Raw genomic sequence first — 15,260 nt, forward strand, 5'->3', positions numbered from 1 at the left:
GGGTGGAGTCTGTAAATAGGTTGGTCGCTCCAATGACTGGATGCTTGCTGCAGGGCCTTCTATATCGTTACCTGCTTGTATATATCCTTCCGGTTCTGCTGTAGCGAAGTATTCTTAGCTGTATAGAAGGGGCGAAATGAGTATGCAAGCTGCGCATTCGTTGATATCACGTTTATTTGACAACCAAACAGTGTACACGTCCACTTTATAAATGTACATTTCCAGGCAGACATGAAACATGACGAATCACGTTCTAACTAAATGGGTATAAGATGAGCGATAGGCGTCTCGAGACTACAGCTTAGATTTCTCGCTGAAACGCGGAGCCTGGAGCGGATCGTAGGCACCAACGGTCAATGTGTCAGACGGCACCGGAGCATGGTGGCCGCCGGTCAGACCGCGGACGTCGATGAGGCTAGGGTTTAGCTCCTCAATCTTGCTGGCGCCGATCAGGCGCATGTTCATCTCCATTTCGTCCTTGAGGAGCTGCATGGCACGCTCCACGCCGGCCTGGCCGTACGCGGACATGGCAAACAGGAAAGGACGTCCGATACCGACGCCCTTGGCGCCGAGGCAGAGAGCTTTGAGAATATCGGTGGCACGACGGACACCACCATCGATGTAGACCTCGATCTTGTTCTCCCAGCCGCGCTCGCGGAGGGCAGGCATGACCTCGGCCAGGACTTCGATGGCCGACCGGGCGAACTCCAGCTGGCGACCGCCGTGGTTGGAGAGGACGACACCCTCTACGCCCGCCTCGACTGCGCGCAGGACGTCCTCCACACATTGGACCCCCTTGAGGATGATGGGCATCTTGGTAATGGACTTGAACCAGGGGATATCCTTCCAGGAAAGAGAAGGATCGATAAAGGATGAGATAGCTCGAGCGGCTCCCTGAGAGCGGTCCACATCGTCCCCGCCACTGGCTTGGACACTGGCACCAACGTCGGAGAACTTGGACCGCATGTCCTTCTCGCGACGGCCGAGCTGCGGCGCATCGACAGTGATGAAAAGACACTTGCAGCCGCGTGCCTCGGCGTGCTGAACAATACGCTTGGTGATGTTGCGGTCCTTGTTCACGTAGAGTTGCAGCCATTGTACCTGATCTCCTTGCTTCGCATCCACAATCTCGTCAAACGAACAAGAGGCGAGGGTGGGAATCATTTGGATGACGTTGTGCTTGTGAGCCGCACGGGTCAAGACAACTTCTCCCTCCGGATTGCCCAATTTTCCAAGTGCCGTCGCTGTTACATAGAAGGGCATAGAGACCTTGGTACCCAGCATTGTCGTGCTGAAGTCAACGTTCTCTACGTTGACTAGTACTCGCGGACGGAACCAGATCTTGTGGAAGGCACTGTGGTTCTCACGCATAGTCTAGATCAAGTTAGCGACACACTCTCGTCCTGTGCCATCGCGTCAATCCACGTACAATCTCATCATCCGCACCACTCGAGTAGTAAGCCCACGCAGTCTTCTTCATCACACTGCGTGCGACGGTCTCAAAGTCCATCAAGTTATAACAAGCCTGCAGCGGAGGCATCCGCTTAATCCGCTCCTGGCGTTCCGCCTCTTCGGGGTCATGAGTCTTCTCTTCTTGTTCAACGGTTGCCATGTCCACTTCGCCGAGATGTTTTGATCGGTCAAGGTATTTGTCCAATGTGTCGGGAGGGTGGATTGGGTCGAACTCTTCAGTCGCATCTTTTCCGGCATACTTGAGGATGATTCTCTGGCCACCTGGGTGTTCTGGTCATTGTGAGTGTGTTATCATATAGTCATGCTATACAGAAACAGTACCTGGCAGAAATTCTGTAACATCGTACGCCTTCCCATGCACGATAACCCAGCAAGAATCCTTGGAGTTGTGCTTGGCGACCTCATCGCCTGTGAGCTTGCCTTGACTCATAGTGACTAGTATTATTTGATAGATGAGAGAAGAAAAAGGACGAAAGAAAATAATCAAGGAAAGACTCCGGCGATAATATATTATAGCTTTTGAGTGAATTGGAAGCAATTATTGATGATCGCTTTGAAGCCCGAACGAGTCCCCACCTTGGAAGTCCGTGTGGTGAAAAGTATGAGGTCCGGAAAGCAGAAGCTGCGAATAAAATGATTACGTCTTCGAAGGCTGGAGCACCTCGGTATAATCGACAGCGAATTAGGACAAGTTCAGCAGAAATCCAAGATCAATTGTTGGTCGATGAATGGCGATGAGATAGCTGTCTGAGTGGCTGAAGATCAGCGATGTTCGGCCCTGGGGTAGACCAGCTGTGGTTTGCGGGGAGAAACATTCGGGCGATGTTGCTTTCTCGGCCGACTCTTATCATCAAAAGACTGGATCGGATCGCGGCTGGAAGGTAACTAGGCCGAGAGGAATAGGGCTTGTTCCCTTCTTTACACAAGATCAGGATTTGACCGACCTCGGCATTATGGACACCCTCCTGGTTAGTAGGCTCAACGATCTCGCTTCAATAGTCACGTGATTTACAGAATCAATTGTTTCTGTCGAGTTTGAGAAGACCAACAAAACAGACAGATGAGGGAGCAGTAAGATATGCTTTTGTCTCATGGAAACATGGAGAGCTTATGGGCTTTCTTCGCAGAACGGACAGGCTAGAAAAGACAGCCATTTAGGATATTCCACCTGAACCTATATGCTGTGTGAAAAGGCAACTGGCAGAACAAGGTGACAAGTATCCTCAAAAAAGGCAACGCTTTTAACGTGTTACTCTCTGCAGAGTAGACTAGATATTCCGTACGGATAGTGATGCCCAGATTCGTTCTGCAATCTCACTCAGGTCATGTTTGATAATGATTTTATCTACCTTTTTCACTTGATTTATCCACCCGGATAATCTCACAATACACCGGCAAGCCTATGCGTGGTGGTCTCGGTACCGACTATGCCGAAGCGAAGGTCATCCCTTTTCGGCGAGGGTGAGCAATCTTGTCTTGTCCATGCAGGAATACACGGTTACACACTCTTGGTCTGCTCCATACATAAGGCAATTCCCTTCATTCAAGCCGGTAGTTCCGGTGATCAGTGTAGTATCTGGATGCAGTCGAAGCAATATAAACTCGAGATCTCCTCCAGCAGCTTTTGCTGCTTACTTCGATTGTCTCAACCCTCGAATGTCCGATGTATAAAAGATTACTAAACCTATTATGTGCATAACCACATGCAGTTGCATAAGCACAACTCACCTATTTGTCTCACTCGACTTCTCACATCTCAATCTCGTACGATTTTCTTTCCGTTCCATTTCTTCTCACGGTATTGTCGGTGAGCACTGAGCGAGACATACGATAGCCATTATTACTGGAGGCCTGTCTCCATCGCCAAGAGGCCTTTCGAACGCGATCGGGTTGCTTTGAATTTTTCGCATTCCTTCCGTGACACATTCCCGAGTCTTGGGAGCCAAACCCGACTGTAAACGGTCGGCCCTTGACTGAGCGATTCGAATCCATGACTAACAATCGGGCCGTCCGTTGTGTACTTGACAAAGATCATCTGTTGATACCTTCCTAGCTCGGTTTGGTGTAGGCTACAGACCCGAAATTTTCCCGAAAAAAGTTGCATTCATCAAGCGTTTCTGTAGCATGTGCTAATACGTGTGTTTTTGATTCATAGGTCAGAGATATGAATGCACTGAATTGATAGGTAGTTATTTATGCCTGAGAATTCCCACGTATCAAGTGAGAGCAAGAAGCTACTATTGTGGTGATCTGCGACACTATGACGGGGGATTTCCTGGCAATGTTTTCGACGTCACCGTCATATCTCACTACATTTCTTTGGTTTGCAAAGACCAAGCTCCTAGATAAACCGAGATACACCGACAGTGGGAATCTGAATGCATTCTACTACTGTGGGTGCGAAGCGAGATCTGTCTAACAACTGGTGGATTTCCCCTTCTCCACCGAGGTTACTGGAGCAGCAATTGATGGAAGATTATTCATGAGGCACCAGGGACAGTTTCTCACTCTGGATCTGTACCCTGGAAGTACCACTACTTATCCAGGGCATTTCATGCCAATAGCCCTACAAAAACCCAGATTGTGCCACTTACGTAGGCGGCCGAGGTACTTTGAACGCCCTGCCCATTCGGCGGTTGTCAGTTGTTGGAGGCAAACTTTTTACCACCTAACACATGGCATGACGCCACATGGAAGAGTTCCGAGCAGGAACGATCGCTTTCCCATGTTTATTGTTCTTGAATGATTAAATCAGAATTCAAGGCAAAGTGGTGAACGAGGTGAGGATTTTTCTGATGACGCTCCTTTGTTGGTGGACCTTGTCTCCAGGCGTCCAGCAGCCACACCCGAGCTCCATCTTAGTCCTAAACTTTCGAGCGCCTCCACATGGCCCCTTTTGGCGCAAGCTGTCATTGCACGAATCACTGCGCGCCGAGGGTGCTTGTCTGACTCTTGGTTCAACTAAGATGAAAGATTTTTGAGCTTCACATTTCTTCCCTTGTTCTCGTCGCCCTTGGCGCTTGGCGCTTGTGAACAAAAGTCTTTTTAGACTCCCATGTTGACGTAGTTATGATGATGATGTGCCGCGCTCTTGGATTGCCACCCAGCACAGAGAAGAAGATGGTGCGAGGTTGTTGACATAGGAGGCTGTCTGTAGGGAGCAGGAACTCCGTCAGTCATGATTCAGAGAGTAGTGGACTGTTGAATCTGAAGTATGCACTAAAGAACCGTCTCAACTTAGTGTCTAAGGATACGTTGGCTCACTCTAAACTTCTTGCACTGGAGATGTGCCGGATAGAGACCGGAGAATGCTACGATTGGATCAGCATGGATGACATGGATGACATGGCACTCGAAATGGAGTCGAATAATGCTGTGGCCTGCGATGAAGGCAGATATTGAGAGAAATAATAAAACGAGCCATACAAGCTCATGCAATGGTTTGAAAATTATTATTATGATTATGAAAGCGATTATTTAGACACTAAAGAGATGAGGGGAGGACGGGGCAAAGTGGAGAGGAGCCCTAAGGGCTGCATGCGTCCCATGCTCTCAAAGACTTCGGCATCGAATTACAATCGAACTTCACCCTCCACGACCATTGGACTCTGGATTAAAAAAATGATGAGGAGGATCGTTGTTGGCTCCGAGTTTATCGAATTCAATAGTATGCGTCTGCCTTGCAGGATAACAACGCTAGGTGGTCGGAAGAAGGTCCCTTCCCATTGACTATGGACTAGTAGTAGAACTAGTAAAGTATTCACTCTTCAGTATTTTAGTATGCAATGCACTATGCACAGATGAAAGACAGCATCGAAGAATACTTATTACTAGGTTATTTATGGGTTGCACAAACACAGTCAACCATATTAGCTTCCTCTGCGGTTAAATCAACTGTGGTTCATGCGGATTATCTCATCAGGCACGTGAAAACCCCGTGGGATCTCCAACTCGTGTTAGTTTCCTGGTTGAGTGACTCGCTACACAAATGGTAAGTCGACCCATCCTTGCTCCATGTCTGCTTTGCTCATCACAATTCTAACTGGATGTCAAGTCAGCGGACATACGTATTTCCTCATGCAGACGATGATGATGAGAGAAGCGGGCAGGAGTAGGGTGTGGAGACGGGAAGAGTCCTAGTGGAGGACATCTCGAAGCAGAGATTTCGCTTACGAAGAGGAAGAGAGAGTGGTGAGCCGGTCACTGGTAACTGCTGGTCGCAGAATGTGATAGCAAGTGCCAACGGCGCGGCGCCAAATGACGATGCCCAGCGCTTCAGTCGGACCTTCTTTTCGTATCTGAGTCTTCAATCTGTTTTGTCGTCGCTCTTTTCCGTTCTCCTCTGCGGGTGCTCCATCGGATGGAGCCCGTGATGTCATTCTTGGCGCTCATCCTTACCGATTGTGGGTCGTGGGTAGTACCAAAAAATGCTTATCCTGCGATTATTGATGCATTCAGTCCCCTGCTCCACAAAACAATGGTACCGCCGACTCTGAGTGTTGGTAGGTTGGTGGAGCATGTATCAATTCGGGGGAATGAGAAGAGAGTGTCGGCCTGTGTACCTGGTGGCCACAGCTGTCTGTCTACTCCTGGAGAAGTAGAAATATCCCCCCTTACCCCCAGCTTCTCCGCGTCCTGTCAGTTGCCTTTTGTCCTTTTTCAACCTGTCTTTCTTCTTTTCCTTTCGTTTTGTTCTCGAAAAGAGACGCTTTGGGCACAATAGCTTACTAGAATCTTGTTGTCCGATCGCCCTGGAGGTTCCCCCTTACCTCTGTATATACGTGTCTCCCTGAACAGTCTATTGAACGTTCTCCTGGCCTCTCACCATGGCGCCCTCATATGCTGGCATGTCGGGCAGGCCGCTGTCCCTGGCTATATCGACCGTTGCCACGATGGGTTTCCTACTCTTCGGATATGACCGTAAGTCATTTTCTCTAGCGACATAGCCTCGCAAAGATGAACCAAGCTAATCAAGACGACAGAGGGTGTCATGTCTGGTATCATCAGTGACAACGCCTTTGCCAATGTCTTTACTGCTACGAAAAATGATGCTACTATGCAAGCTCTTGTGACTGCTGTGTACGAACTTGGTTAGTGCCTTGTTCCCTTCTCTCTTATTCGCAGTTGGTCCTTACCATTCTATGTGCAGGTTGCTTGGCGGGTGCCATTTTCGCTCTTCTTTTCGGTGATCGCACTGGTCGTCGCTGGATGATCTTCTCCGGTGCTATTGTTATGATTGTCGGTGTCATCATCCAGGTTACATCATTTGTTGGACACATCCCTCTTCTGCAATTCTTTATTGGCCGCGTCATCACTGGTATAGGTAACGGGATGAACACTTCCACCATTCCAACATACCAGGCCGAGTGCTCTAAGACGAGCAACCGTGGTCTCTTGATCTGTATCGAGGGTGGTGTGATCGCCATTGGTACCGCCATCGCGTACTGGATTGATTTCGGCGCTCACTATGGCCCCGATGATCTTGTCTGGCGTTTTCCCATTGCGTTCCAGATCTTCTTCGGTCTCATCATCATCATCGGAATGTTCTTCCTGCCCGACTCCCCGCGCTATCTTATCTCCAAGGATCGCATCCAAGAGGGAGAGTATGTCCTTGCTGCCTTGGGAGGCCGCGAGATTCACGACCACGAAACCCAGATTCAGAAACAATTGGTCATTGACTCCATCAGAGCGTGAGTTCCCCTTATAACATCTGCAATACTTAGTGTTGTATGGCAATTGAACTAATGTCGCTACAGTTCTGGTGCTGGTCAGAAGACCAGATTCAGGGATCTCCTCACTGGCGGCCGTACCCAACATTTCCGTCGCATGATCGTCGGCTCCTCTTCTCAGATATTCCAGCAGCTTGGTGGTTGCAACGCTGTGATCTACTACCTCCCTGTCTTGTTGAAAGAGTCTCTCAACCAGACCAACGACATGGCCCTTCTGATTGGAGGAATTAACATGATAGTCTACTCCATCTTCGCCACCTTTTCATGGTTCTTCATCGAGAAAGTTGGTCGTCGCAAGCTTTTCCTGGGAGGGTCATTCCTTCAGACCATTTCCATGGTTATCACATTCGCTTGTTTGATTCCCGGCGATGAGCAGACCTCCAAGGGTGCTGTTTTCGGTCTTTTCTTGTACATGGCTGCTTTCGGTGCTGCGTGGCTGCCTTTGCCCTGGCTGTATCCCGCCGAATTATCTCCCATCAAGACCAGAGCCAAGGCCAACGCAGTCTCCACTTGCAGCAACTGGCTCTTCAACTTCACTGTCGTCATGATTACTCCTGTCATGGTCGCGCACATTGGCTGGGGTACTTACCTGTTCTTTGCTGCGCTGAACGCTTCATTCATTCCCATCATCTGGATCTTCTACCCGGAGACCGCCAACCGCAGCCTAGAGGAGATCGATTTGATCTTCGCCAAGGGCTACGTCGAGAAGATTAGCTACGTCAAGGCTGCTAAAGAGCTTCCCAAACTTACTGACGATGAGATCGAGGCCAAGGCTGCTGAGTATGGTTCCGGTTCCGGTGACTCTCTTGACGAAATTGAGAAGGCTCACGCTGAGCACAACGTCGCCGAGCGACTGGAGACAACCCAGTGAGAGCCCCAGTCAACATATTTATGAGATTAAAGATGAAGACGAGGGTTTTATGGGTACACTGATGAAAAAAATGCTGTCTCGTGTCTCTATTTCTGTTTCTCTTGTCGTTTCTGTGCGCTGAGCTGGAGTTCCGGCCTCATTGACTGGAGTAGAACGAGTTTGAAACCCGTCATGGATGTGGAGGCTGTCCAGCCTGGTTGTTGGGTGCTTGACCTACCTTGTTTTTTCCTTGTGATTATGCGACTACCCCTTTGCAGTCTCATCCAAGAGACATTTGTTTTAGAGGTTATGACCTATTGAGGCATCTTTTTATGAGTATAGATGGTTATGGCAGGGATTTGATACCAATAGAGTCATGATAGACATGGAATATACAGATCTTATTGATTCATAACATCTTTTTTTCTTTCATTTTCCTTATTATTCTGTTAGGTCTTCTGCGAGATTAGTCTGCAGATTTATGTTCCCTAGACAGCAAATACATGCTGGATAGCATATAGGGATAGTTTGAAACATAGTAGTGAACGATCATGAATATCCAAAGCAATAGTCTTATACTGACTTCTAGGAAAATAGCCCAGTCCTGTTGAGTCACATTATTCAGTCAGATGCTCAGCCCCGGGAGTCATTACCACTACGAGTCAGAGTAAGGAGTATTGCCTTCTGATGGATCAAATTCTCACCTTGTTGATATTATTTTATTTCTGAGTTGCTCCAGGAATCTAAATCAAGTTTCAAAGCGTGGTCAAGAATGTAAGGAGTTGAATGAGTTGACCTGTTAATTATTTCTTCCTTCAAAGGTCGTCTCATCGATCTGAAACACAACAAAGAACTGATTCTCAACCGTTTTTCTATCAGGGACGGTCAAGGGATATTTCACTGACAGTGATCAGGTGCTTCACTTTCTCAGCATGTGTTTTTGGCTCAGCCTCTGACTAGAATATCTTGAATATTATTTATGAATGGCCTTGTTTTCATCCTTCTCGTCCCACTCCTCATTTCTTTCCTTTCCCCTCTCCGGTGCCCCATCCGACCGGGAAAAGAGTCCAGAATCTTTTCGCGCAGACTTGTATCCGCCTGCTTATGCCTTATCTCATTGCATCCCGGTCTAGAATATCACCGTTACAGCTCTAGTTCCAGTCCGTGCCATCGCGGACAATTTCTCCCCTCGAGGATCTGTTTGGCCGGATCATGCGAAAGACGCTCTCCGTCCGCCCCGCTATCGCGTCTACCCCGCCATGAGCTCCTCTCTCGAGGCTAAGATCGTTGTGCTGGGCTCCCAAGGTCAGAGGCGTTCTTTGTCGGGCAAAAACTACTAGTGCCATGTCGCTAACCACTATCCATCGGTCACACAGGAGTCGGCAAAACCTCTCTTGTCCAGCGCTATGTGAAGAACGCCTTTAACCCCGCGACCATCACCTCGACCGTCGGCGCCTCCTTCATCACCAAGCGTGTCCTCGACACCACCTCCGATACCATCGTCCGTCTGCAGATCTGGGACACGGCCGGCCAGGAGCGGTTCCGGAGTATCTCGCGGCTGTACTACCGCGGCGCGAACGCGTGTCTGCTCTGCTACGATATCACGGACGAGCAGAGTTTCCAGGAGATGACGGGGTGGTTGCTGGAGCTGAAGAAGCATCTGGCGGAGGATGATCCCATCGTGATTCATGTTGTCGGCACCAAGTCGGATATCGTTGCGCTGGATCCCTCGCGCCGCAGGGTGCCGTTTGAGCGGACGATTGCGTATGTCGCTGAGCAGCTGTATCCGTCGCAGGCGTCGACGCCGCCGCCGACGGCGGGGATGGGGATGGGGATGGGATTGGGGCTTGGTCCGTCGTCTAGTGCGCTCCAGAGCCCCGATAGCAAGCGCAGCAGTGGGTTCTGGGGACAGGATATTGGCTGGGACTGTTGCCATGAGATTAGTGCCAAGGATGGGGAGGGCATTGAGGAGGTGTTTCGTGTGATCACACGGAAGCTGGTCGAGCAGCGGAATAAGCGGGAGGCGGGGAATATCTCGTCGCAGGGAACGACGCCGGGGATTGACGGTGTTATTTCGTCCTTGGGGAGTCTTGATGGCAACGGCAGTTTCCGGTTGGGTCATGGTGACAAGCGCAGGAGTTGGCTTGGGTTTCCGCCGAGCAGTGTTGGTGACGAGGCGGATGAGTTGATGGAGATCGCGAAGAAGAAGGGGAGATGCTGCTGATGCTTGTCGTTGGCTCTGTCGCCGTTCATCTTTCCTGGTTGTTCATGCATTTACCATAGCGTCTTTGTGCATTTTTGTTTGGCATGGCGTTTGTTCTGGCATTTCCTTCGGTCTTTCTAGGTTTGCTTGAGATTTCATCTGGTGGGCGGTTGGTTTGAGCTTGAGCATACTTGATAGATAGGTTTTTGGTTTTTTATGGGATGTCTATTGCGATGTGGCCATGATGATTTTGACTTATGATTTATTGAGCTAGACGAATTGAATGTTTCACACCTTGCGGATTCTACCCACTTACCTTGTTCAATCACCTCAAAAGAGTTTGTGCTCAGCATCATGAGTGCTTGTGGGACAGCTCTTTATCAAAGTACCAACATCGATTCAACTTCACCTTAAAACGGTGTTTAGTATGTATGAGATACGCAGTAAGAAAGGTCCTATGGCTAGCACAGGAGTCATTCCGCAGTGTATCTTACATCCAATTATCGCAGACAGGCTGGCTGATCCATTCGGAAGCATAAGTTCCCTTGGTTAGTATCAATTCTGATGTACCCTTGGTAGTACAGTAGTGAACAGTATGGGTTTGCACTCCTTGAGGGGGTACTGCAGGAGATCTGCATGGCACTGGGTCAGAGATGGCAAACATCTTCGTCATTGCAAAATTGATTCTTCGCTCCCAAGTTGTTCTCAGAATGCATAGTATGGACAGTTAGTTTTGTACTTGCAGGCAAAAGAAAAAGGTGTTGAAATTGAGATGAGCCTCGGTTGATGATGAGAAATTCATCTAATGGCATGGTGGCACCTCCATGCTGTGCCTTGCCGTTTCCTGGAGAAGTCTGTCTGTGGAGAACTCGCGGAGGAGAGGCACTACCAATTCAGCCTGTGAAACACTGCGACGTGCAAACCTGGTTGTGGCACCTTGATGATGTTTGAGATAAACTCATCGGATGTGGATCGCAAACATCAGAGACGGGATCAAGATAGAGATAGATTGACATGACCATATCCCCTCTTGGCCTATGCTCCTTGATGAGTGACGACGAGTCAAGTGTCACTCAGAGCAATGAACCCTGACCCTAGACCCTGGTCCCAAAGTCTCTGGCGGAGGCCGACGGATGCAGTGCCCATTGAGTTTCGACCCAGAAGATAGATATGCCATACGGAGTCTGTTGAAGGATCGGCATTCAGCACCGACAGAGACGGAGCACAGTAAGGAAATTACATAATCGGGATCGTTTCAGAATCATCATTATTTGTGCAGACGTCGGCAGCTTTTTCCAGAAGATGAAATAACAGTGAAGAAAGAAATAGTACGGAGTAATAATAAGCATATTATCGACGACTGTCCCAATACTGATGATAAACCCTGCAGCCACCGGCGATTGACGGTTTCAAGAGAGATTGAGATTGATTAACATAAACGGCCGCGGGTGCAAAGTCTCAGAGACTCGCCGTGTCATCTCTTCTTCTCGGCCCCTGCAGATCGCCGCCGATTCAGCTCGGAATCCCACCAATCCGCGGGAACCTTCCCGTGATAAGCCTCGTATAATATAGGTCAGTGTCAGCTACGTACTATCTAATTTTTGTGCGCCTTGCCATCTCTGTCAAAAGGCTCGTTTATTATTATTATTATTATTATTATTATTATTATTATTATTATTATGCTGTCAATTGTATTACTCCTTCTAGACTAGGTTTTCTTACTGCCCCATTCACCCATTGTTGCGAGCTGCCTAGGAGCTTGGGGTTCTTTTTCTATCCATTGTTCCATCCCTTTCTGCCTATCTGCGCGAAGTTTACTTTCTCCTGGTCCGCATCCACCACCTTTTTTTTTTCTTCTCCTGCATTGCATTTCAGAGCGCAATTACGACAGATATTATGCGATGAGACTTTCCTACCGTGTTGGGTCGGCCGCCCTCCTGATCCTTGCCTTCATCCTGATCAAGCGCCATCTAGATTCCCTTCAGGATGATTTGCGCGTACAGTCCTCCTGGCAGTTCAGCAACGTGGTAGGAGGCGGCGCTGCGGAGCCTGTCGCGACTCCGACTCCCGAGAGCAAGGCTGAAAAAACTCAAGAGAGACCAGACACCGCAGTGGCAGAAACCATTCCGATCAAACAAACCTACGAGATCACTCCTATCATCGTTCCCAATGACCGAGTGATTGTGATGGCCAAATTGAGCAGGGAGGATACGTCGTGGGTGAGCACTGATTTGAATGAGTGAGTCGTTCATGGGAAAGGTCTTGCACGGTGAGCTTAGGCTGACTTCAGTTCAGGTGGCGCAATTTCATCTACACCGTCGATGACGTGAACGCGGCTCGACACACCCCGAAGAACAAAGGTCGCGAGAGTCTTGCCTACCTTCAATACATCGTCGATCACTACCATGACCTTCCGTCCACGATGGTCTTCCTCCACAGCCACAAAGACGGCTGGGAGGCGGGCTGGCACACCGATACACTGGATTATAGCAATGTGCAATCGGTTCGATCGCTTCAGACCGAGTTCGTCCAACAGAATGGTTTCGTCAACCTTCGCTGTCAGGGAAATCCCGGCTGTCCCGATGAAATCCATCCGTTAGAGGATCCGCCTCAGCCGGGCAAGGAGAACAGCAGAGCCTATGCCAAGGCGTGGGAGGAATTGTACAACAACACCAACATACCCGAAGTTGTTGGCGCACCTTGTTGCTCACAATTCGCTGTATCCAAAACGCAAGTGTTGAAGCGTCCTCTGAGTGATTATCAACGGTACTACAATTGGGTTCTCACGAACAAGTTGCCGGATGAGCTCACTGCCTGGATCATGGAATACTCCTGGCACATCATTTTTGGAAAAGATCCTGTGTACTGCCCAGACATTTACCAGTGCTACCAGGATGTTTATGGAAACCCATATTTTTGGTAGATTTTCTCATGCATATACCCCATTTTGTTGTTGGTTCATTTATTCTGATTATGATTGCACGCAATATGTCATCTGTCCCTGCGCTGTGCCTCAGACACTGTGTTTATACATTGTTTTGAAGTACGGATATCAAAAGCCGTTCGACATTTTCTACTTTTTAGAAGTTTAGACATTTCATCCGTGATGTATGCATCATATTTGAGTATGACTATACATTCACCATTCATCATGCCTCTGCATGTACATATTGAATAAGATGAGTTTGGCCTGGGAATGGAACTCAGGCGGCATTCTTTATCTTTCTCCATTCTTCCACCCTAGACTATGTCTTGGTGTGCTATGTCTACTTCTCTAGATGCAGTACTACACAGAGTTCGGAATGAGGGTTGCAGACCTTACTCCATCCAAATATGTGATTAGTATAAGACAGAAAATCCCGAGCTTAGGTTCATGAATTTATTCAGCCAGTATTTAAGTGATTGACCTCTCTCAATCGCCCTGTTAACTTTTCAGCTTGATTCCGGTAAATCTTGGCCGGTACTCCACAAGGGGACCATATTATTTTAAGGGGGAGAGAGGGATTAGCAGCAATAAATGCTCTATACAAACCTCTCATCCTGAGGCTCAGAGACTTCATGTACCGGATACATTGAGTATTTGTCCTTTGTTTGCAATGCTGGGTAGCTAGTACTTCCGTTTGCTCGCAACCTATCAACTTTGGTAAGGAGTAATTATAATTAACTATCTGCTCCTATGGATCAATTCACCAGCAACAAATTCACTGACGACTCACCAGGTTCTACCTATTTATGCCAAGCTCAAGAGGGGCATTGATTTTCTGAATTCTACTCAATCCCAATCCCTGGCCCAGCAAAATGTCGCTAGGGCCTCATCTCTACTATGACGGCGAAGACTACAAATGCATCTTATGCGATAGGTGGTTTGGAACCAGAAAGGCACTGTACGATCATTGTCGGTACACCAGTCGCCATGAATGGTGCGAAACATGCACTCGGGTTTTCGTTTCTACGACTGCAAAGAACCAGCATCTGTTTTTCTCCCCGGTCCACAGTCACATCTGTACCTGGTGCTATTCTCGACCTCGATTCGATACAGCTTGGGAACTAAGGGCCCATCGCGTCGATTGCCACAATCTTTGTGTCACTTGCGATAGATCCTTTAACAATGAGAACAACCTGCGAATGGCAAGTTGACCTTCCATGTCGTTCTCTCCAGATGTCGCTAACTGTTTTCGACCTGCAGCATCAGCAGCGCCACCAGGCTAGGGATTTGGAATGCTACGGGTGCTACCAGGACTTCAAGACCTTCTCGGGCATGTTGATTCATCTCGAGTCAGGCAGCTGTCCCTCCGGAACAGACATTAATGACATCGACCGCCTGGCGCGTGAGTGCTATCAGAGTCGGAAGTACATCGATGGAGACGGGGATTACATCTGTCCCGGCTGTGCAAAGTTCTGCTCAAAGCTCTCTGGATTATTCCAGCACGTTGAGGATTCTCTGGGCTGTTCGTACCTCAAAGAGGATGGCCATTGTCTGGCGAAGTTGGAGTACTATATCTCTTGGAATGTGCAACGTTAGCCAGGCATAAAGGACCTCCTTTTGGCCCTTCAGTTGGCAGAAGTATGACCAGAGGTGGTTTGGAACCAGTGAAGGCATGATTTGGATCCGTGTGACTATTCCTGAGGCCCATGTACATAGAAAGTGTGAAACCGAGCGTCTGAACTGGCATTTTGGTTGTAGAACCCATTTGAGAGGTTGAAAACATATTCCCTTCTCATGCTTTACTATAAGGGCCACTAAACGGATCAATCGTAAGTAAATCTGATTATCTTCGTGGACGTTCATGCCTTGACTCCGTTCTATCGCTCCGTAGCGACGTTTTCCTTACATCGCAGTCTGATGTGACGAGGGTGGTGGATGCCCCAGGCCAACACCGACACCTGTATCAGCATAAGGCGGGTTTCGACTCATCAACTCATTCTGCCGGCCATCTTATGACACACTGATTCTCATCACCAAAGTTCCGACCCAAATCTACCTATGTCCTGTTTCGTTCTGTAA

At 48.6% G+C, this 15,260-nt stretch overlaps 5 protein-coding genes across 5 annotated transcripts; 4 read left to right on the forward strand and 1 right to left on the reverse strand.

Moving 5' to 3' along the window:
• Nucleotides 1-294: 294 nt before the first annotated feature.
• On the reverse strand, nt 295-1,903 carry CDV56_105652 (L-lactate dehydrogenase (cytochrome); the record flags this gene model as incomplete). Its single annotated transcript, XM_026759271.1, has 3 exons — nt 295-1,374; nt 1,430-1,743; nt 1,795-1,903. The coding sequence occupies 3 exons, from the start codon at nt 1,901-1,903 to the stop codon at nt 295-297; spliced, it is 1,503 nt and encodes a 500-aa protein (XP_026614695.1).
• A 4,396-nt stretch (nt 1,904-6,299) lies between these two features.
• On the forward strand, nt 6,300-8,073 carry CDV56_106073 (putative MFS monosaccharide transporter; the record flags this gene model as incomplete). The annotated part of the gene is made up of 4 exons (XM_026759692.1): nt 6,300-6,393; nt 6,456-6,563; nt 6,623-7,163; nt 7,230-8,073. 4 exons carry the CDS (start codon nt 6,300-6,302, stop codon nt 8,071-8,073), a joined length of 1,587 nt encoding a protein of 528 aa, XP_026614696.1.
• A 1,238-nt stretch (nt 8,074-9,311) lies between these two features.
• CDV56_106263 (Rab family GTPase) lies at nt 9,312-10,276 on the forward strand (the record flags this gene model as incomplete). The annotated part of the gene is made up of 2 exons (XM_026759882.1): nt 9,312-9,357; nt 9,429-10,276. The coding sequence occupies 2 exons, from the start codon at nt 9,312-9,314 to the stop codon at nt 10,274-10,276; spliced, it is 894 nt and encodes a 297-aa protein (XP_026614697.1).
• A 1,880-nt stretch (nt 10,277-12,156) lies between these two features.
• On the forward strand, nt 12,157-13,178 carry CDV56_106445 (DUF3431 domain-containing protein; the record flags this gene model as incomplete). Its single annotated transcript, XM_026760064.1, has 2 exons — nt 12,157-12,494; nt 12,551-13,178. 2 exons carry the CDS (start codon nt 12,157-12,159, stop codon nt 13,176-13,178), a joined length of 966 nt encoding a protein of 321 aa, XP_026614698.1.
• A 1,236-nt stretch (nt 13,179-14,414) lies between these two features.
• On the forward strand, nt 14,415-14,777 carry CDV56_106588 (putative C2H2 finger domain protein; the record flags this gene model as incomplete). The annotated part of the gene is made up of 1 exon (XM_026760207.1): nt 14,415-14,777. One exon carries the CDS (start codon nt 14,415-14,417, stop codon nt 14,775-14,777), a length of 363 nt encoding a protein of 120 aa, XP_026614699.1.
• Nucleotides 14,778-15,260: the final 483 nt, after the last annotated feature.

The sequence above is a fragment of the Aspergillus thermomutatus genome (assembly GCF_002237265.1).
Source record: "Aspergillus thermomutatus strain HMR AF 39 chromosome Unknown NODE_87, whole genome shotgun sequence".
NCBI lineage: Eukaryota > Fungi > Ascomycota > Eurotiomycetes > Eurotiales > Aspergillaceae > Aspergillus > Aspergillus thermomutatus.